Source organism: Struthio camelus, chromosome 14, assembly GCF_040807025.1.
Source record: "Struthio camelus isolate bStrCam1 chromosome 14, bStrCam1.hap1, whole genome shotgun sequence".
NCBI classification, from domain to species: domain Eukaryota; kingdom Metazoa; phylum Chordata; class Aves; order Struthioniformes; family Struthionidae; genus Struthio; species Struthio camelus.
This window is the reverse complement of record NC_090955.1, coordinates 13,591,442-13,614,684: the sequence shown is the minus strand read 5'-3', so window position 1 is coordinate 13,614,684 and position 23,243 is coordinate 13,591,442. Positions and strand designations below refer to the sequence as shown.

Below are 23,243 nucleotides of genomic sequence, written 5' to 3'. Positions count from 1 at the left end.
GCATTTTTTTTAATCGCATTTTTACCTGCTTAGAGAAGGTATGGAAATAGTATTTCTATTTCTACCATAGAATAAAATATGCTTCCTGCAAGATTGTACTTGCATGCACATTCATTTGCAAAGGATCTAAATTATCAAATCACATAAACTGTTTCTGGTGGACCTAGTTTTCAAAGTGTTTTTGTCTGTTCACAGACCCTAGATGCAAGGCAGTGGTTTTTAAATAAAGAAATGCTCTGAATATATGAAGGTCCTTTGACCTGCAGATATCCATTGATGTCAGACAAACTGTATAACTGTATGGCCCACTGGTAAACTGCAGACCAATGGTAGAAAGGATGATTACACTCTGCCCTTTGTTTTTCAGGCTAGGTGCTGTATCCAAATATGCTGGTTAGAAGCATTCACCTGGAAAATCTGAGATCATTGTACATGCTTGACACACAACTTCTTCACACAGAGAATTTGCTTTCTATTTCTATCTATCCTGACCAGTTTATTTGCCATTCAGGCATATCACAAAGCACACTTCCCAACACTAGTAAATTAGAAAAAGCAGGGTAATTTTGTGGGCTTGAAAAGTCATTTATAAGTGCCATTTTAGATCTCTCTTTTCATTTCCAAATCTTATCCTAGTGTTTGCAGGGAGACGCTAATGAGCGTGCTGGATAACCCTCAACAGTGAAGGACAGTTATTCCTTTGGTCCATTTATCAGTGTTCCAGGTCATGAGCTAGATTTTTTTTTTTCCCCTAGTGTGTGCTTGAGCCCGACATGGAGTTGTCCCCTGCTCTTACCCTGCAAGAACTGCCTTTAACACTTAGGCACCTTCCAAATGAAAGTCTCTTGCACATAACGATCTACAAAGATATAAGTATTCTACCAGAGAGCGGATATAACCCCAGCGATACACTTTCCAAAATACAGTGGTGTTAGAAGAACGTAGTTAAGGGGGAGAGAAGAGCAGGGACTTATTTTTCCAGCTTACTCCTATTAATCAAGTTACATAACTCCTGCACATTTTCCACATGGTAGGGACTAGCTAGTTAAACAGTTCCCATCGCTTTCATGAGACGGTTGCTGTTCTACATGGAAATACCCAAGTCTAAAAAACATGAGTTGTTTAATAGGAGTCAAAAATCCTAGTCCTACATACCCTGTCTGGCAAATTCCTGGTTAAGTCTCACCTATCTAGAACAGCATAATAAATAATACAGGCCGGTCAGTTTTTCAGAAGGTAACAAAAGACAGATACACACGTACTTCATTAAAGAGGATGTTTATTTTTCCAAGCATTGTATTAGTGTCCTGTTTGCCTATTTCTATCAACATCTGCTTTGCAATACATAGCAAATGATAGAAGATCAAAGTTTTAATTGTGCAAGCAAAAGAATGTCCTAACATTCAAAAAAAAGCTTAACAGCTAGGAGAACAGGATATTTATATAAAGATGTCCTAACAAAAGGATAGCACACAAAACTACCTCTAGTGGATAAACAAACTAGGCTCCCTGTTTGCAAACAGTTTTCTACTGAGATCAGCCCTCAAAAATCCCCTCCCTCCCTTAGTCAATGCTTTAACATGTCTCAGCTGGGTTTCACGTTTTTATGCAAACCCTTCTCAGCATTCTTTAGGCATTGACCTTTTAAATTTAGGAAAGTGCAGCAGGTGTGGCTTTAAGAGCCATTTTGCTTCCAACTGCTGTAGAGAGCCTCTCACCTTCTCCTAGGTAATAAGTCATTTAGGAGGGTTTTTCGGTTGGTCTTTTTTCTGCTAGCTCCCTCTTCCGCTGCAAAGGATGCACTGTGCATCTTCCCTACCCTCTGTTGGTACACACATTATAAAAGGATACTAGTTCTGCTGCAAATACACAAGAGCACCTCTTCCTCATGAGACATTATTACTTCCAGGTTTTCCCAGATTGAGAAAAGCCTGAATTCACTGCCTGTTTGTCACAGCACTGCTGTTACTCACTACTGCAACAACAACATACTCTTAACTAGTTGTTCTCCTCTACCCCAAAACAAATATAGCAGAGGGCTCTCTTCTGAAGAGAGCAGTGGCTGACTTTGTCTACTTATGGCTCTGACTTGCATACACTGCAAAAAACCAGCAGTACTAATTTAAAGTGCTGGGACCCCCAGAAGTCTACCATGCTAAAACAGACTACTCCCAGGGCAGCACTACCAGAAGGCACTGTTAGTGATTTGATTAAAACGTCAAGATGTGAATTAGAGAAACTGAGGTGTGGAAATCTGTTCCTTTTCCCCATCCCCGGCGCAGGACTGGCAAGTTCTAGCCCAGGGGGTCTACTGGGTGCCTCAGGACACCCCTTTGCAGACTCAGCACAGAGAGACTTACTTGAGACTTGTTTGCCAGATCTCTCAGTTACTTTGAATACATACCTTTTGAGTCTTGGCTAGGCTAGCTCACTGAAAGTAAAGATAGGAGCACACTGTGCAAGAGTGGGTTCAGATTTATCAACAGTTTTCTTTCCAATCCTGCAACAGGCTCCGAAACATCACTACAAGTAATGCATCATTGCTACAACTATCTGAATGAAGGCCATTAGAAGCAAAGAGCTTCAATTTCCTCAGAAAAATCTACAGGGTAGTACAAAGGATCAGCTTACTCAGGGCTACCTGTATAGCAAGGGCTCAGATTTGAAAGCAATTCTCAATCTCCTTTCAAGTCACCTGCAAACCATACAGAGCTGACAGCCCTCTTTAAGGGAAGAGTTTAATATTCATTTTAGTTACCCTTTTCAACCTACTTCTGGGCTCAGGCCCAGTCCCTCTGCAATATTTTTAGAAGTGACAAATTAGATTAAAAACACACAAAACACCCACTCGGCACTCCACTTCTTCCAAACACTTCTACAGTAACTCACAACAGAAGGGACACTGCAGCTAACTGTGGCACTGCTTCTGCGGAGCTGAAACCTGCATACAGACATGCAGAGAGTAAAATAATTCACTATACAGCAAGCTATTGTACTCTGTGGAAGCGGACAAGGCATTTCATTTTCTTCTGGGTTGTCTCCTCATTAATAATAATGTCCTTTAAGACATCTGTTAGAGTCCTGTAATGTTAATGGAAATGGAAGAATTCCAAAGAGAACTCAGGAGCTTCTCTCTTTTTCCCATGAACTTAACATTATGGAATTTTAACAGATGTTCTACTTGGTCATAGTTAATAAAATGAATTATGCAGGAATTAAAAATCTGGCTCTGTTTGCTTATATAAGGTCTCAGCAGAAGAACTACATTCCCATTAAGAAATTCTAGAGGATTTGCAGTGGATTTACAGTCTACTCCTGCCCTGTTATAAGATGGCTGGAGATTTTACAAACACACACCTCTGTCTTGTGGAAAACATGACTAGTTCTACCTGTCCACCGCCTGCTCTAAATAGCATGACCAAGTTTCCACACTGGTGTGCACTGGTGCGCTACTATCACAGGAAAGGACAATTCTCACTTGGATTCACTCTGGAAATGACATCATGGGAATTCCACATCTTTTCACAGCCTCCGATTTCTGCCATTTATTCAAAGTCTCATTCAGCAACCTCAGAACCAGACTCTTATTTTTCACTTTATCACAAAGCTTGTTCTTGGAACACAGATGTCTCTTTCAAGCTGCTACCACCAATAGGATGATGCACAGTTCCTTGCCTCCCTTTAGCTACTCTGAACTAATGCTGAAAACTAATGTCAAAGGAAGATGTAAAGACCAACAGGCAATGCAGACTGTAAGGGAGGAGGCACCATAAAGGAGGTGGGAGGAAAAGTCATAGCCAAGACTTCTAAGCATTGACTTTTTCTCTCTCCACTGAGGTTCACTCAAAGATATTTCCAAGAGCAGTACATATTCAGCCACCTTCTTCCTCTCCTAATATTAGTCTTTACAGAAAGTATATTGATGAGAAAATAAGGAAGCTAAGTGAAAGAACAAAAAAAAACAAACAACAAAAATGAAGGGTTAAACAACTCCCTCGCAACAATGTGTCTAGTGCAAATTAAATAGAGCAGAATAAGGTTGCCTTGAAAAGATCTATTATGCTAAGGTAAAAAGGAGATCGAGAAGAGACTTCAAGATCTCGTTCCCTTTATAAACAATTAGACTTATTTTCGCATGAGTCCAAGCACTTGGCAAGCACAGCTACGTTCAGGCATTGAGATAAAATTTTGCATATTGTGCAAAGCATATTTTTAAACAACAGCTAGAATTAATTTTTCTTGAGGTCTGGCTTAAGATTTCATTAGTGCAAGAATATCACCTCCTAAAAGGAACCCTATTCACTGCCTTTTTCAATAATCCCCCTCCCTTAAAAAAAAAAAGATAATAATAATTATGCATTGAAGCCCCTCTAACCAAAAATCCTCTACTGTATATAAACAAATTATTTAGTGTAAGCAAAGAATCAAAGCATGCAAACAAACTCTAATACCACAAAATTAAGTTTGAATTAAGTACCAGACTACCTATGCTACACAGCTACCTGGATGTGTCCAATAATGAACTAGTACAGATTTTTATCTGAAAATAAAGATTTTTCCTACAAGAAGTAGTGCATTTAAAGAGAGGGAAAAATATCAAGATCAAATGTTAGGCCTACAACAGTTCCAGCTGGAGGTTCAATATGCTGTTCTTACTCAAATGGATTCTTGCTGTACGCAGTGTCAGAAAATGCAACAGTCTTAACATGGTGATAAAAAAAAAGCCCACTTTGTGAATTTAACATCAACTATGATTTGTTTCATTTTGAAGAGAAAGCACATTTCATTTGGTAATCATTTATTTCTCATTCTATTGGACAGATTCTCCCAAAAAGCAATACTTCAACTGAAATCAGTTCTGAAGGATCTTTTATGAATATACATAATGGAGAGGACCCCAATTAAATTTCCAACAAAGTGCTGCCATTTTGAGTAAACAAAGTTATCTCAGCTGGGTCACACACTGTGCTATGAATCTGATCTGTAAATTAATTACCATCCTGACATATGTCAAAACAAATATTAAGGAGAATAGCACCCACTTGTAACCATGTGTTTTAGCTATCTGTTAGTATGCAAAATCTGTATTCAATGGCATCTAAATTTATTCATTTATTCAGAACCCCTCAGAGAAATCAAAATGACTTGTTGGCCTTTTTTTTGCCTGTCTCCAAATGAAATCTGAGTGAATAACATGTTTAGTGAGCCAGAAAATAAGTATAGGATGAAGCTATGGTGGGGGTTATGCTTCAGAAAAAGCAGGTGTCATCTCTGCACAAATAACTAATTTCTGAAACATTCAGAGCCTCTAAAGTAAACTCTAGTGCACTGTCATTTATCAGCATTTTAAAGTAACACTAAATTTGAGATTTCTTATTTTAGGTAATATCCATCTTTATCCTGTACTGTGACAAGAGCTGGCTAACACAACTGTCCTAAAAAGTTTTCAGTGTGAAGAAAGGCTTTTAAAAAGTAAATAACTGTTGAATGAAGGGCTTAAAAAGCCTCTGCAACTAACATTATTATCAATTGCAACACAGTCAACAGATCCGATCATATGTTTAAAAAAAAAAAAAAAAAAAAAAAAGGCAAAGATCCAAACCTAATTTACTCAGTTGCGTTATATAAGAAGGGAACAAAACCATGCACGTCACATCGAGTGCAGGAAGTAAAGTGCCTTTTCCAAACAATAGCTGATATGTTTTCACAGGAATCAAGCCTCGTCCCTTTATTTGAAGTACTCACGATACAACTTCTGCTTTGTCAAATGACAGCCCCTGGGGTTTAATTCCAAAGCAAAATTTTGGATTGGGAGTTTAATCAGCATATGTTAAAGGAGAAAAGAAATCTTTTCATGCCCTGGCTAATCTGAAATAGTTCAGAGAAGATTAAATACATTTTTACAAGAGCATTAATGTTAGGAAAGGTTTTATATTTAAATAGAATCCAAAAGTTTGAAATTTCAAGGAAGCCACAGAAGAAACCCAATATGCGAAGCAAGAATTCAAGAAGCTGCGCAGATGTCGTATTAAAGATCTAAAAGTCAGAGATGCCAAGGCTGTTGGCTTGCCTCAAGATTCCCTTGGGCTGACCTCAGTTGCTACAGTCCCATTTGCTTTAGAAGAGCACCAATGATAAGCAAAGGCTAAATCCACAACTATATCGAAGAGGGTACCATAACACCTTAAAATAACATGATCAGACCCTCTGCTTACCTGCAAAACTCAGTGGGAACAAGCCAGGGTCACACAAAACCTGACAGAAGTGTTTTCCACTCTTTTTATAATCTGTCTTCAGTACACACTCAATACCAACATTTCCATGACACTAATCCTGAAATTCACAGTATGTTTATGAAGTGCTTTTAGTTTAGAAACTATTTTCTGCCATGCAGGCCAAAACTCCAGTTCTTTCCAACAGTAAGGTACTTCTGATTTAGGTTAAGTAATGCCATACCACATCCACCATCCACAGACTGGATAACTAAATGCATTTCTTTCACACTAAAAAATAAATAAATATATAAAGCATAATCCTCCCTATATACAGATGACAGATAATTTCTTGGCATCTGCTGATAAATATATTTAAAGAAAGCCTAAATGTGTCTATGCCAAACTTGGCATGATACCAGTGGTTCACCATTGTTAGAATACACACCTCATGTGATACAATCACAAGACTTGAGCAAATTTCCAGCACTTTTGTATATACATTTCCATCCTCTCAAGACTTAGCAGCAACAGAACTGAGAGAAAGTAAAGTAGATGACTTTTTGCATGTACCATAGTTTTTTTTTTTTACATGCACATTATCAGTATCCTATTTAAATTGAAGGCTAGTAACTTACACCCAGAATGAAATATGTTAATATTTAAAGCATGTGGTTACAGCAATTGATCTCAACAGTATCACTTCTGTATCTTGTTAGAAAACACAAATAAGGTAAAATAAAATGAATTAACTTCAAAAGAGACAGGAAGTGTTTTACCTCTCTTAATACTGTGCTTTTATATCCCCGATAAAGTCCTTGAATACCCTGTAAACCAACAAAAGAAAGCATCAGCTATAGGGAATTAGTTTGCCAAAGACCGCAATTTACTGGTGATCAGAAGTCAAGCATTACAGCCTTACTGAGAGTTAGACCTGAACTTTTAACAAATTGACTATATCGATCATAACACTATATATAAACCAGAGGGTTTTATCTTCATTTCAAAGACCATTTAACCACTGTTCAGAATAATCAATTATGGAGTCACGTTGAGAAGAAAATATACCTTACAGTTAAAATTAAAAGGGACCCTCTTGGGCAGAGTTATCACAATAGTTTTCATTTATAAGTAAATAAAACAAAATCAAGCTAGCCATTGAAGAATCGTATTTATTTCTTCCTTTTTGATGGTTTTTGCACATGGAAATTTGTATAATACTTTTCCCCAGTGCTTTCTGGAGCCAATTCCTCTTTTATGGAATACAACTTGAAAAACACCCCTTGTGAGACACAGTAAAAACAGTGGCAAACAGGTTCTCCAGGAAGGAACAGTATAACTATTGAAAAGATGACAAAAGCCTTTATTTTTCAAAACTTACTGACAGTGGAAGAGTACTCATTTCCAGAGCTGCCACAGAGCCTCTCTGAAACAATGTCCTTACGATGTCCCCCTAAAGCACGCTTCAAAAACTGGAAACCATTCAGCAAGTTCAGGATATAGGGACGCAATGTCCTGTTGTTCCAGACAAGCGCTGTCTGCATAAATCTGAGTAGAGTTTTAGAAACTTAAAATTCAGGAATTTGAAAATTTCCAATGCAAGTGTCCCAAGTAATAAGAGGAATAAGAGTTGTTGGGCGGAGGGGGGAAGGCTAGGCTTCCTTAAACATAACATGTGTTAGCTGCTCTCAGCAACAGAAGAACCGTTAGAAAAGTGCTGGAATCAGAATTAAGTTGTAGGAATACTTCTGGACATGTATGGCAGTGGGTGTGACAAATGAAGTAACTTATTGGAAATTTTGCTCTGAACTTACCTCATGATATAAGGTGTGGGAGAGAATACGAAAGGTACTAGAGGAAGGAGAAACTTGGGCCCTTTGCTTGATGACTTCAGATGGAACCCGTATGAGGCATGCAACCTGCAAAAGAACCACACATGCAGAGAGCAATTCCCTTTGTTTCCTTACTCGTCGTATAATTAACAGACTAGGAGATCATTACAAGCACAGAAATCTGAGAAACCAGGAAACAATTTGTGTACTTATAAGTTGATCTTAAAGCTTAAACACTTGCTCTTAGACTGAACCCAAGGTTATACTAACAGAAGAAAGGAAGTAGCCTTGCAATTAACGCTTCGGTTTTATCTTCCAAAACAGAAACTGATTTGGGTGATGAAAACCCTGATGAAATCAGAATTTTGAAGCCATTCTTCCTTTTGGTAGCCACAGGAATTTTCCCCCAACTACATAGATCTAAAAAGTAGAGCCAGGACTTAAGAGACCAACAAACGTATTTACTAGCTGGTTCCAGTGTGCCCTCTAGTGACCAACACCAAGAGATATTCCAGTCAGTGCACATAAAATATTCGAGGTCTCCCTTTAAACCCACACCAGATTTCAACTGAAGAGGAAGAATCAGTTTGACTCTTTTCTATTCAACGTATTTACTATGCAAGAAAGGTGCTTGCTGCCAGGTGCCACAGAAACGCACTCCAGCTTTTCAGAAAAAGTTAGATTGGTTTTAAAATGTTCACCTGTCACTACAATTTGAGATCAGAGTTAAGGTCATGTGCACAGCTTTAAGGACCGAGGACACTGACATGTGGGAGAGTTACAAGCCTTTCACCTCTCTAGAAAAACATTTAAGGCCTGGTAAACAGTCATTAAGAGAAGCTGCTTGTCTTCAGTCAGTCCCAGGGCTACTTAAAATGATGTTGGGACTGGTGGCAAAACACAGGAAACACCACAGATCTGGCACGTTTTTAGCCTTCTTCAGTTTCCCACTATGCCAGGCTCAGGCACATATTGTGCTGAATTTGGTTTCTAGAAGTAAAGGTTAATTGCTGAATACTCAAAAATCAAGAGTAAGCTAGGTGAAATCTCTATGCCTGAAGGGGCAAACTAAGCTGCTAACTCATAAAGTCACATGTGCCACAGACAGTTTAAATTTAGAAACTCACTGCCACTCACTTTGAAGATACCTAAGCGCTCCTGGAAACCTGAAAGATTATTTGTCCATAACATAGCACAAAGTTTAAGTTTCACATTCACAAAGAGAGTAAGGAAATAAAAGTCTGTTATCCTGTTACATTCTTACGAGTTTACCAGACAACAATATCCCAGAGTCATTACAAAGCAGATACAACTCCATGTGCTCTTCAATTCTCAGGGTCAAAAATAACAAATGACCCCAATATGTCAAGAAAATAAGAACTGTCAAGTTTTTTTTTGATAGTTCTGCATAAATATTTATAGAACTTCATGCTTCATAACACTCCATGTCCTTATATTAGTTTTCTGTTCCTTAAAAATACTGAGACAGGAGGAAAACTTTAAAAAGGCTGAGATGAAAACAATCTATTCAACCCAGGGGATACAAAGAACCCAGCATGGCTTCCTGACATCTACCCTGTTCCAGGTTTGGCATGAGAAGGGTGGATACAAAGTGATGCCTCTATTTCCCCCAGACTACTTGGGGTGCATTTTGTTTCAAATTAACTTTGATGTTCCTCCCATTTGAATTTGAGCTAGGAAGAAATCTCTGGCTGCACAAGAACAAAAGTAGTGATTACACTGTGCAGTTATGAAAGGAAATGAAAGCTCATGTTACCCAGGTTTCTCTGTCAGATTGGCTCCATAGGGCACTTCTGGTGCTAAAAAAGCTGTAAGCAGCAACTGCTGACATCAGGCTGAAGAGTGACATTTTCACTGTGCACCTGAACTTACAACTTGTTACCTTATTTGTTTCTGCATGTGTACCTTACTATCAATAACAATTCAAGCAGTCCTTTGATGTCAGTCAACACAGGTCTCTAAAGGAACCACTAACTTCACACCTGTCTGATTAGACCACAAGGTTAAAGCACAACAACAACAAACAAATCAAAAAACCCACACTGGGATAAACAGGTGCAGAAATCTCAAATGTATTATATTCAGAGCTAAATCACTTCAGCATCTACCAGGTATCACTGCAAAAGTTAAAAATGCAAACAATGCACATCCCCCCAGTTTTCTGTAGTAGCTAAATCTGTTCAAGCAACATCAGCGTGAGCTAGTACACTGCCTTTCAGCGCTGGGAGAGTATCTACTGCCAGTGTCTGACTTCCCAAAGTTGTAGGCAAGTTACTACTGGGTGACCAAGGATTAAAAACATCATCATTGCAGGGCTGCTCTGCTGTAGCTATCTAGCTGTACGCTTTTACGTGCATTGCCTACTAGATAAAACGAGCTGCTTTGCATGCTACCATGAGGGTGAAAGCATAACAACAATTATCACAAGGCAGCTAAGTTTCACACTGCTTTAGTTCACTGTAATTTAGGCCGGTGCCCACACTTCAGTTACACATATGCAACTTTTTCCCCTGCCTCGCGGGTTCTACTCACTCAGGGTGGTCTTTGCGCTGGCTGGACAGCGTAAAACACACAGTTCTGGTGTTCACTAGGGCTCCTAGCTACCGCAGTAATACACCCACGAAAACAAACTCCTGACAGGTCTCATGGGAAGATAAGAGCTACAGGGAAGTAGCCAAGAAAACAGGGCTAGAAACACAGACACAGAGGACAGGTAACGTGACTAAAGAATCTCATTTTTGCACAGTGAGAGCCCATTCACCTCCCTAATCATCAGGATCCCAGAAAAAGTTCACTTTTTAAAACTTTCAGCTCTGCACCAAATGAAGCCTTTTGCTTACCATGGAAGAGCACACTACAACTCATCAAACTCAAGCCATTCCTGGTAAATCCTACTGGTTTTAGGGATGACCCAGTGATGAATTAGCTCTCTATCAGACATGTGTGTAGCCAGAAACGGAGAGTGTACAGAAGTGGGCCCTCAGTTACCGCAGCATACATTAAGGTATCAGACAACAGTACCCTATTGACAGGGGTAGAACATATTTCTTCAAGCCAGCTCTGGAGCCAGGCACAATTTCCATCTGTTGATGGAATCAGAAATATAGAATTAAGATCCTATAGACAAAGTTGGGCGGGGGGGGGGAGGAATGGGTACTATCCTATAAATGCCTTGCTTATTTACCAGGTCTGGTATACAGTTCTCCAGTTTCCAGCCCAAAGTAGCAGGTGTTTGATCTCTCATGTCAACACACACATATGCATACCCTATGGGCAAGAAGAGAGCAACATTTAAATAAAGGCTCAAGTATTTTTACATCTAAGCTTGAATAAAGTTTGAGCTTAAAGCTAAAAACAAAGTGATAGTTAGTTTACAGAGTAGCTTACAGATGCTAGCGTGACAACGTGAGCATCTGTTATCTTACTAGCTTTTTAGCACTATAACCACTTCTGAACAAGAGTACTGAATTTCAGAATCCTGGTCTTAAATCATTATCAGATTAAAGCGGTGAATCCAGTATTCAGACACAAACCTAAGTGCATTTTTAATTCAACTGTTTGCATTAGGCAGCAAGGGGCAAAAACTAAAATTATTATTTTGTTAACATTTATCTATGTATTTCTAAGATAGTATACCTTCTAATTAAGCGAAGGTAATCTTTTCCTTTTCAGTTCTGGAAAAGGGTTTAACTTTTGGGTGTTCCTTGCATGCATCAAGGCTGCCATCTTCTGGTCTGATTTGCATTCGACTCATACTTTGCTGGTTGTGACTGCTCTGATCAATGTCTCAAATGACCCTGGAGAACGACCACTGCACTTAAAGTATCAACATATTTAAATCAAAACAAAGTATTTCGTACATATCAATTTAAACATTTTGTTTCCGTATAACTGAAATTTGTTCTTAACTGGCTGCAGCTTAAAGAAAATAGGTCTGCTACAAGTGGAACTAGGAAGATGCACAAAGCTTTTACAGCTCAGCTAAGTTTACTGAAAACTCCTTATGTTAAAGCACTAACTTTTGCCTAGCAGCCAATCCTGCTTAAAGCAGGAGCAGCTATTCAGAATTATGCAATACTGATCTAATTCATCAGTATGAAGCTACACCAATCATTTTTCTTCAGACAATAACAAGAGGCACATAGCAAAAAAAAAAAAAAAAAAAAAAACACAAAAAAAACAAAACCAAAGAGGGGATAGCCCCGCTTGCAAGGTGGTTTTATGCAAGTCTGTTATCCCAGCCTCGATCCAGATGCCAAAACCCAGATGCCTGGATTCAATAGCCAGGGAACTGTGAAAGCAGGATCCCCCAGAGAACCTGGAACTACACACAGCTCTCTACTGATCCAGAGAAACCAGCAGAAAACAGAGCCTAGCGTGAAAATGGCTGAAAGACTCCTACCCAATATTTTCTTTAAATGATTTTGTGATTAACATGACAAAGAAACGTGAAGTAGCTGGTTGAACTCGAGAGAAGTCATTTGTTTCTATTGCCAGAGGAACAAACTATAATTCCCAGTGTCTCCATGGGCCGACAAAATAGATCATTAACAGTGCTTCAGAGAAATATGCCATTCGTCTTCGTGAACTGGCATTTAAAGGATCCAGGGATCACCATTAAGTAAAGACATAGGCTCTAAATGCATTGCAATTCAATATGTTATAGAGAGGAGAAACTTCTTAACCTCCACTAGCAAGATAACAGTAGTCACGTGATTTTTGCTAACTGGTCTTTGTAGATGGCAACAGAAGACTGACAGCCAATATGAAGTGCTGCCCTTATGCAAGGTAGGAGAGGTTTTAGATCTATTTTTCTAAGGAAGAAAAAGTAAACATGGAACAGAATTTCTCGCTCTACATTCAGATATTTATACACTTTTTTCTTTTGTGATATCTTAAACACTGCCAAACCAGTAGGCAGGTTTGCTCTTTTTTGTTGGTAATTTGCTTGCTTGCTAAGGAGAATACACCTTTTTTCCACATCTTTTATCTTGGATCATATAATGAGAGTGCACCCCAGAACATAAAGCACAATGGACCCTGAGATTCAGGAAACAGAATAGCAAACATTGCTCTGAAAAAAAAAAAAAAAAAAATCCACTGCAAACGCTGGAACAAGCACTTAGCTGCAAATCACCATAATGACATTTCTGATTCATAAGCAGGTCTTTGCTCCTCTATCCAATACGCTCTTGTTCTTAGTCAAAGCCAATCATAATACAAACACTTCAGAGAAGAGCTCAACTCTTTCCAATCTTCAGAGCTATTGCTCTTATTACCCAAGAAATTAAACAACTCCATTTAGATTATCAGCCTTTCGGGTCTACCCTTTGTGTTCCAGGCTAACCATTTTCTACATGACTGGCTTTGCAGGATTTAGAAGAGAGCCAAAGACAACTGTGTCATGTTTGAGAGTTTATTTTTAGGTAACTGTGCTACAATTTGACTATTAACCTTGCATGCATGATCTACCTGCAAGATGATCCAGGAACATTTGAAACAGGACAGAGCAGGTGTTGCAGTCACTATTAAGGGCTACTATAGGGTATTTAAATTGGGTTGACGCATGGCGGGTTCTTCCTCAGAACTGGGGACGCAGCTGGTACAACGCTATTCCCAGCTTTGTAACTCTAAGGAGAGCAGCTTGAGAAAACATTTCCGTATGCAGCCTGGCATGGACCTTGTACAGTAAATGATCTGGCTTATGCATTACCATACTGTCTGAGCACTGCTTATGTTTAAAATGAGATAGATATAATCCCCGTTCTTAAAACGGGATACTGAAGAGTAAGGACTAAGGGCCCAAACCATTAAGATGCTGGCACTTAATGTGCTCCTGGCTAACAAACTGATCTGTTCTCTGCACTAACCTGGGCTTGGGCGAGGATCAAGAGTAAATTTTTTCCACATTGCAATTACCCAGGTATTCTGCTACAAAAGGGAGAGAGTAGTTTAAGGACACAGAACTGTTCTGGAATAACATCAGTATGCTGTGACTTTGGGACCTGTGCACAACGTAAGCCAAAGATTCCCTGGGTGTCATGTCTATGCCTGCGTTGAAAATTGGATACAAAAACATGTGATAAGCTCCAGCAAACTTTTGGTTTGCAGCTTTGAACCCTTTACAATATTGCCTTTCTAGAGGACTTCAGTTTTTAAGTTCTCAACAAGGAGATTAGTTTTAACAACTTTTTCTGAGTAGCCTGGGAAGCTGTAATTGATGTTCACCATGCAAATACAGTTTAATATATAGCACTAAAGGAACATATCTGGGGAAGAGTTACTCTTAAGTGTCATTAGCATAAGTTTATTCTTAATCAAATAAGAGTCTAATATATGACACTACAACTTTGCATCCAGAGAGCAAAGACATCAAATTAAACCTCACGATAGCTGTGCAAGATAATCACTAAGCCAGTTGGGAGAAAAAGCTGCTGCACAGAAACGATGACAAAGCAGCTACGACTTATTAAAGGACATATGTTTAGGCTGCGGTCAATCTGGAAACAGAATCCTAATCTCTCATCCCATTCTGGGGAATCAGAAGGATTGTTTGTGCTAAGAAAGTCTAGAAAAGCCAAGAAAAACGGAGCAATCTCTAAAACCCTTTTCAAGGGGAAGAAGAAATAAGGATTTTTTTTTTAAATGCACTTTGCATTAGCCCTGTCCACGTTCCTGCTGACAAAAGCTACTTTACAGCAACATAATAAAACGATGACATAATCCAAGCCCCTCAATTTCTATGTGAGATACTCCCTGGTAGGTAGCAAATTAGTATTTTTAATCTGAAACAAGAAAAATGTTATTTTCTGTTCCCTCAGATAACTGAATGATTGTTTGAAATAATAGGCAAGTCTAAAAATCAAAGAGATCTTAAATTGCTCAGGTTTCCTCTGGATCTTGAAAAAGCAGGGGAAACGTCCATCTTAATTCAAGTCAGAGCCTTTCAACAAGTCTTAAATTCAGCGTTACAGCTTTCCACAGCCTCCCCAAATTCAGCTTACAATGTTTAGTTCTTCAGAACTCATTGTGATTCAGGTGCGTGATAGAAGAGAAAAACTGAATGTTTTCCACGCCATATTATGAGACTGGCAAAGTATTTCATCTTCCAAATAATTGTTTTGAAGATCTGACGGCAGCTTTTGGATTGGGAATGTTACATAGTAGTGGAGGCGGCGGGAAGCAAAGGATGTATCCATAGACAGAAGATGAACTGCCTAACCCTTCTTCCCCACCATGAAAATGAACAGAAGATTAGGAGGCATGAAATGCACATTTGTCATTTAGTTTCATATTTTCTTTGGGCAGAGAAGACTAAACTGCTGCAATCACAGACTTGTAACAGTTCAAACACCAATAAACTCTTCATCTAAATAATTGCTACCCTTTTGACCAAGATAGAACGAAAACTGTAAGTCTCTGTGGCGTGTAGTTTGCTGTGGATCTCAACTCAAGTAAATCCTTCCACATATGCTTGTCAGCAGGCTGTGTGCTACCTGCTTATGCACAGCAAAAGTGGAGAAATGAAGCACATCATCTACTTTAACAAGGAAATTGTCCCCAGGGATGGTAAGGAGATGCCCATTGTACATACTCTCCACTATCAGTTTCCGCTTTAAGTGCCAACCCCAGAGAATAAGTGTTAATTTTCAAAATAAAACCTCAGACTATGCTAATCTTACTTCCACTGACACAATATGCACATACATCTATACACACACACCACATCACAGATGTGCCCTTCCAGCATAGTTAAATTCAGCCCTGTGCAGAGCTGCCAGGGTCATGAACAGGTGATTCCACTCCTGATTTAAAGCCCATGGAGAGAACAAGTTTTGACTAATGGGCTTTGGATGGGAAAGTTTAGACAAAGCCAGGCTCTTTGTCCTGTCTTTTCTTCTGATAGGCACAATAGAGCCTTCACTAAATTAACTGCAGCTCCCACGTATGCTGGCAGGAAACATTTCTTCAAAGACCAATCCCACCCTGCAAGATCTTAGATCTCAGCACTTCCCAGGGCTTGAAAAACATACTATTTCAGAGATGAGACCTTTCAGAGGGACTGAATGTCACAAGCGTTTGGAATACAGGAGCTTCTGCACAAACATTTTCAACTTCCACCATGCTTCCACCTTAGATGACTCTACCAGGGATTTGCAGAGATGTTTTGCAGAGTGTTGTTCCACACCGCTACTGTCAAGCCTAAGTCTGTTCCCTACTATCACTTTCCAGAGCTCCCCTCTCCCTGCTCCAGAGCATCATCCACACACTTCCTCCTTCACACAGGCTATCCTGATCAAAGCTTCTTGCCTCAGCTGCCTGAAGCCCTCAGATGGCTATTTGTCCATCACTTAAGTAGCTCACTCAACACAGGCTTCTGCTGCACCTTTAGATCTGCTTCTCCACACTCAGTTCTTCAAACACCTAGCTACATGCCCTGAATCTGTCACTGGAGGATCCCTGCCAACCTCTCCATCAGCCATATCAGCTATACCTTGAAGAACTGGCCTGTCTCTTTTATCCTCAGATGGCAGAGATTTGCGTTGAGCTCTTTTCACACCAAGAAGGAACACTGCTGCCCTAATTATGATCAGTTAACGGGCAAAGAACAGGGAAAGTCTACGAAGCTGACAAAGCCTATTCTGTACAACTAAAGCCTATTCTGTACAACTAAAATGGTCTTTCAAAATTCAATCAGCATACAGTTTTGTTTGGTTACTTTAAACCAAATTTAAGACTTACTCAAAGCATCCCACTGTTACAAACTTCTCTTCTGTACTCAGGCACAGACTAGAAGTCCCACAGATTCTGAAGTTCTTCAGCACAGTCACATTCAACCCTTGAGTGACAGAAATCAGACAACTAAATAGCTTTTAAAATTCCAGTCTTTATCTTCCTTAACCAGCTTGGTGCTTTGAAACAAGGTTCACTGCTCAAATCATCAGCTGCTACCACTCTTAAACATAAACAGCCTTAAAGCAGAAGAAGAGAGGGCCCTTAATTCAACTTACAGAATTGTCTGCATGATCCAATCTATCCTAGCAACTCTTCCGTCACAGTGAGCCTGTTAAACCTATTTTAAAAGTCTTAAGAAATTAATTCCATCCACCAGCCAAACTGTTCTTTCAGCAAAAGTTCCCTTACAAAGTAGCATGGTGCATCCCATCCAGCATAAAACTGTTTCCAAGGAGCTAAGTGGGGTCAAACTGTGTTACAGGAGGACAAATGTTAATGAGATTCCAGGCAAGAGAACACAGGCAATATTTTCTGAAAACACATTAAGTCTCCTGTTGAAAGATGGCTAGTATTTTACAATTTGCTCCGTCTCCTGAGGTTACATTGGCCCAGAATGTGGAAATTTCAACTACATTGTATTTTATCAAGTATTTTCCTTTAATTGATCCCTTACTCTTTTCCTACAGCCTCTTTACTTAAAGGATTATGGGCTTGTCCACATATGGAGCTATTCAGAAATAGTCATTCTTGACAAACCCTGTACAGAAACTTACCTTGGAATAAGCATACCTTAGTTTAAACTATCTCAGTCATTGCCAAAGCTGACTCTGGCAGAATAAGTTACAGCCCAGGAAATCAATCAGGAAGCATGTTTTAAACTATTTATTTCTTACTTATACTCTTTAACTCAAATCAACTTTCCTCTTTAGACAAATGCTTTGAGCTCAGAGTAATTTTTAACCAGTTCTAGTACTAAAAGAAAAGAGGTGACAAACATCAGGCTTCTGTCCTGTACTCCAAAGTAGCAGCCTGCTTTAAATCCTAGAATGAAGAGATAAAGTGGGCTACGAAGCAGAGCTAATAAAGAAGAGGTAAAAAACATACAGTTAACAAAGCATACAGGAAGAGAGCAGCATGGGTGGCTGGTTAGGTGTTTGATTGCTCTTAATTTGCTGTTTCAGCCTTTAATCGTATGATGAATTTGTTGGCAGTATTTGTGGATTCAGGCCTCCATTCACCTTTATTTACAAGCAATTTTGAGCTGCAGCTTTAATTTGACTTTCTGTCTGCTCTAACTATGCCCCTTCTCCGTTAGCTTTTCATGGCAGCAGTCACACATTCACAACAATCTTCTGACCACCGCTCAGCTACGCTTCTACATAACGTCTTGGCAGAAATCCTACAGCATCTGTATTGCAGACCTGACCTCACCTAGATTAATTTATGAACATTCCAAAATCCATCATGATTAATTCAAAAGACCACACACCTTGCTGCACTCCCCACCATTGCTCATCTTGCCAGGGTCAGCATGTTCCACTGCTCAAGGCCTGTACGCATCCAGCTATGTGCGGTACAGAAAAAAAACAAAACAAAATTAAAAAAAAAAACAGGCCCAAAGTGGCAAGCACTGATCAACAGCAATAGTCTGGAAAGTGTAAGTACTGTAAAAGAGATCCTGTCAAGCTGGATACCATTGACCTGCTATAGGCTATCAGTACTGGCAGGGGTGTAGCGTGGACTGGTGTGAACAGCGTGTACTAGGAGGAGCATGTGGGCATCACAAAGACTGACCTGCTGTCCTCAGTCCAGCACTCAACACCAAACAGTTTCAGGCTGATATAGGACCAGTTCAAGCTAAGGCCATCCCAGTAACAGGTTCCCCTTCAGTAAATGTGATCTTATAAGATGAGCAGAAGAGGTTACTCCATCTCCTTCACCACCACCTGAATCAAGGCTGGCAGGGGGACTGTGCAGGGTCCCATGTTTAGTTGCTACAACACAAACATGCTGTGAAATGGTAGAAACAAACAAGGGCTGAGATGTGGAACGACACCAAAGAAGGGGTAGTTTTATCTGCCAGACCATATTACACCGGTTGGGAGGCAATGAAATACAAAATAAAAAAAAAAAATGTGGCTTTCCATTTTGAAACAGTTCTGTCCACTCCTTTATTCTCTTCTTAGAAAAGGGAACGTTGTTAAAAATTCAAAGCCATTAGACCAAAGCCTAGATACAGTAAGTGCTAAATCACCTCTTTGCTGCAGCAGATGACTGCTGGCTTAGAAGCAGCTCTTCCTAAGGTGTCCATCTTGCCTGTTGAACTGAAAAAACACATCTTCCAACGTGCAAGTTTAGGGGTTTCAAATAGCTAAAAACTTAACGCCAGGTGTGGCGTGAGGGGCTGCTTCATCTCCTATAGATTTGATTTGCGGATTGTTTGGCTCATGCTTCCACCCTTTTCCACAGAATAGTGGATCTCTTCCGACTTAGCCAGGTAGTCCCATAAAATTTATACTAATACGCTTCTGAGACTGCTGTTCTTCTATTAACTGAAACAAGTTAACTGTTTCAGAAGATACTGCCACAGCACAGGAAAGGAGTTGACAAACAAACAGATAAACATGGACATTACGATGTTATACGCCTCATTTCTTCACAAAAATAAGCTTAAAATAATACAACACTCACCTTCCTTTTATTTATTTATTTTTAAGTATTCTCAAAATGTTCATGCTACCGAAATGTGATTTGCGAACTGTCTTACTTGCATTTGGGACTGCATCTGCTAAGAAACAAGTTAGGATGAGCAAAGAAAATTAGCCAAATTCCCCAGTAAGCTAATTCCTACATTAAGAAGCTTTTCTATTTGACACATCCCAATAGTGGATAAAAAAAAATTTTGAGTTAGTAATACTGAGGGTCAGATGCTAATCACAGATGAACCACACACTTTGCTCTTATCACAATCGTAAGTGGCAACACAGTGGAATACACCAGCGAGATTGGAATCTCACCTTGAAATATCTGTCTTCACCTTGCCCTGCGGAGCCAGGTAAGGTGATAATGTGACACCACCTACCTACTTATTTAAGCCAAGAGGAGGCAGAGAGTTGAATGCCCAACTGCATTTCCACGTTTTAGTTATTGCTTTCTTGAGCTCATTTCTCCTGCTAGTTTGTTTAGGTTACGTAAACCAGGACAAGTCAGCCAGTCTTATGCCCTCTCCTCAGTCAAGCAACAAACTTCTTGCTTGGATGTTTCAATTCAAATGGATTCAACATCTCTCATTTCTCAAATTTGGAAAAAACTTGAGCATGCGGCTCTGCCAAAAGTCTTCTTGCTGAAGCCAGTCAAGCCTACCACTTTTGGAGGGAGCAGTCCCTACATAACCATTCAAACTTTTTCCAGGAAAACACAGCTGAAGTCTCCATTTCTTCCTGAGAGGTTGACGTTCCACCAAAGCTTGGTGGATAGCCCAAGATTTAGCACTCTTGCAGACAGACCAGAAATGCCTTCCTAGACCTGCAAGCTTGTCAAGCATTTACACGACTCAAGGGAGTAACAGAGCAGGCACTGAAGCAGGCTGAAAACAAGCCGGCTCAGGAACCCAAAGTATGGCTACATCAGCCTGAAAAATCCAACAGGCCAAATTAATGCAGGCACAGTGCTTTTAACATGACTATGCAGCTTTCAGGATCCCAGCTACTCCCTCCACCTGGGGCTACCACATACTATTTGGACGCACCAGCTCATTGCGGGTACTCTGCAGATCTTGCAAGCTTGGGAACACACTGCACAGTGTCAACGTATCTCCAACACTGTAATCCTAAGTGCTCTGGAAAACAACACAAAGGCAACAGCAGCTCAATAACTTCAGCAGTAATCAACTTCCTGAGCACTGTCACAGGGCATCTACACACTACCCAGGTCCTCAGTCCTTCCCTCACAGTTCCTCTCATAAGTGAGCTAAAAGCCTGGTAGTTTACTTTCCTACAGAGTAGGAAGAAAGACAAAGCCACCAAAAAAGCTAAATCAAAAACGGGAAAAAAAGGACAGAAAAATTATAAGAGTAGACCTGCTACTTACAAGCAGCAGCCCAAAACTTCCACTAAATATCTTGCAAAGCTCAGACCGTAACCATAACAATATCTAAATATTAGATGGAAAAGACTGTTGTCAGCTAGCCTTTCTAGAACGTGATCCAAACAACTTTGTTCTCACCTCCATGGAAAAGCCAGCAGGATGTAAAATTAACTGTGCTGAATCCAAGCATTTTGGCTCTCATGAGGGAAACCTCATCAACCAAACTGGGACAATCTTAAACTTGTCCCATAAAGCTGTTTGCAGAAAGCTGGTGGCAGGGCAAGGTTGGAGGGGGGAACTTCTCTTTACTCAGGTTTCGTGTAATGATAGTGTATACACTGTTGCTACAAAGCTGACCAAAAAAAAATGGTACAAATCAATTAACTTTGCATCTGCAGTAAGCACCCTGTTCTGTTTAAAACAGGCACTAGAAGGTTAAAAATACTGCTCCTTCTCTGAGTTACTTGCACCACCTCAGAATATCAGAAGTAAAAATCTTAGAACATCTGGTTTTCCTTTCCATCCCCTATGATATCATGTTTTCCAAGCACATTTGGCAGCTCACTACAAAGATACAGGCAGACTAAACACACAGGGCAATGTAGAGTCAGGATGAAAAATTCCAGTGCCCTGGATTGGATGCCTAAGTGTGTTTCCTATCTCTGAATTTCAGCTACACACAGTGGTATAGTAAGGGTTTTTTCCCCTTGGTAACTCTTGTATTCTTCAACCTTCATTCTTCCTTGATGAGATGATATACTGTAGATTTGTCTTCTGGAGTTTTGGCTCTGCCTTTATGAGTAATTTTTCATGTACTATGTGATTTTCAGAGTCCCTATACAGCAAGATTCAGCTATAGGAAAAAGTAATTATGTTTAATGGAGTCAGATTTTGTGTGCACTTTTCTTTATCTCACTCCTGGAGATGAGATTAGTCTTCTATATTCCTCCAGTCTAAAAGGAGGACACACACACTATGGCCACTGCCTTTTTACTGCTTGGTTTTGTGCCTCCCAACCTATACTAGGAAATTGGATCAACTCAGTTCCAGTGGACTGTGTTTCTCATGAACTTACACAGGTTGTAAATAATACAGAAGAACACCCATTACAAAAACCAAGAACTCCCATTTGACTGATTTTATCATATCTGGATGGGACCTTCGCATTTTTCAGCTTTACCTTTTGTATTACTATTACTTTTAACAGGGTGCACTATGCTAACACTCATTCAAAACAGATTAGTCAGCATTAGCTTATCTTAAAGCTTAGCAAGTCTTCATATTTTACTGATGCACAAGAAGGTAGCCAATTCACATAAGCTCACTAGTGAATGAGCAGCAGATTTAGAAATTCAATACCAGTTTCTTGCTCTAAACCTTAATTCTTCCTTTTTTTAAAAAAGATAGACAGTTTGAAAACGTGAAGAGCTGCCTTGGGAATCCTAACATGACAGAAATATTGGCTTATTATTTCACATTTAAAAGCTATTTATACAAAAGCAATTATTTAAAGCATACAAAGGAGGAAAAGCGTGTAGGAAACAAAAGAACTACTGACAAAATAATAGTCCCAGTGGCTGTGCCTTGATTAAAACTTAATGACCAATCAATAAAACTATAATTATAACTTTCACCCTGATGCAATTTGGAATAGCTTTTTTATTTTTATATATATATATATATATAAACGTGATCAATCAGCTAAGACTTGATATAAAACAAATGTGAGAAGATCTTGCTTTGTGATATTTTTATTATGGGTTTGTTGTAGCAACTCTCTAAATCCCTGCCTCAATTATTTTACAGCTTAGTTTTCCCATTGCACCAAGAAAGGGGAAAGGGGAGGGAGGAGAAAGCTGGCAAAAAGCAAAATCTTATTAGCTGAGAAATGGCTGTTTCAACACGGCAGTTTCCACACCATCAAGTCAGACTGCCATTTCAACGGCTATCACTATACATTTCTGTGGCCTTACGGTAGCAAGAGCCATAACTTGAGGCATAGATACAGACAACTCTGAGCAAGGCATTCAGCTGCGCTGTACCTCCACTTGTTAGCCTGCAAATGAAAGCAGTATGCTCCCGATTCGTAAGGGTCACGAGCATACAGACCACCTTTGAACGTTCAGGCAACAGGTCTGCAACCACGCGGAGAGCCATTGGTAGCCAACTATTCTTTAGCTGCTGCTGATTAAATTGTCTGGCCATGGTTTTCTTACAGAATCCTCATAGGCAAAGGAAGTGCACTATAAAAAGCCTGCTCACAAAAGAGACTGGTTTTTAGAACCTTTTCTTGAGGATTTTAGCCTCAGAACGCTGGCACCTCTTCACGGGCCCGATCATCATTTCTTCATTCTGA

The 23,243-nt window shown here is 39.7% G+C and overlaps 1 protein-coding gene across 32 annotated transcripts in view; it reads right to left on the bottom strand.

Annotated features, from left to right (window-relative positions):
- Nucleotides 1-23,243, bottom strand: part of SLC25A26 (solute carrier family 25 member 26) — a 115,656-nt gene that overhangs the window by 80,891 nt on the left and 11,522 nt on the right. For 26 of the 32 annotated variants that reach the window (XM_068907636.1, XM_068907633.1, XM_068907634.1 and 23 more), the window contains exons 4-5: nucleotides 8,027-8,131; nucleotides 6,992-7,039 (exon numbers count right to left, since the gene is read on the bottom strand). The exons of the other annotated variants lie outside the window; for them this stretch is intronic. In XM_068907636.1, coding sequence (XP_068763737.1) covers nucleotides 6,992-7,039; nucleotides 8,027-8,131 — 153 coding nt within the window. The remainder of the gene's footprint in view (nucleotides 1-6,991; nucleotides 7,040-8,026; nucleotides 8,132-23,243) is intronic. 32 annotated transcript variants of the gene reach the window in all.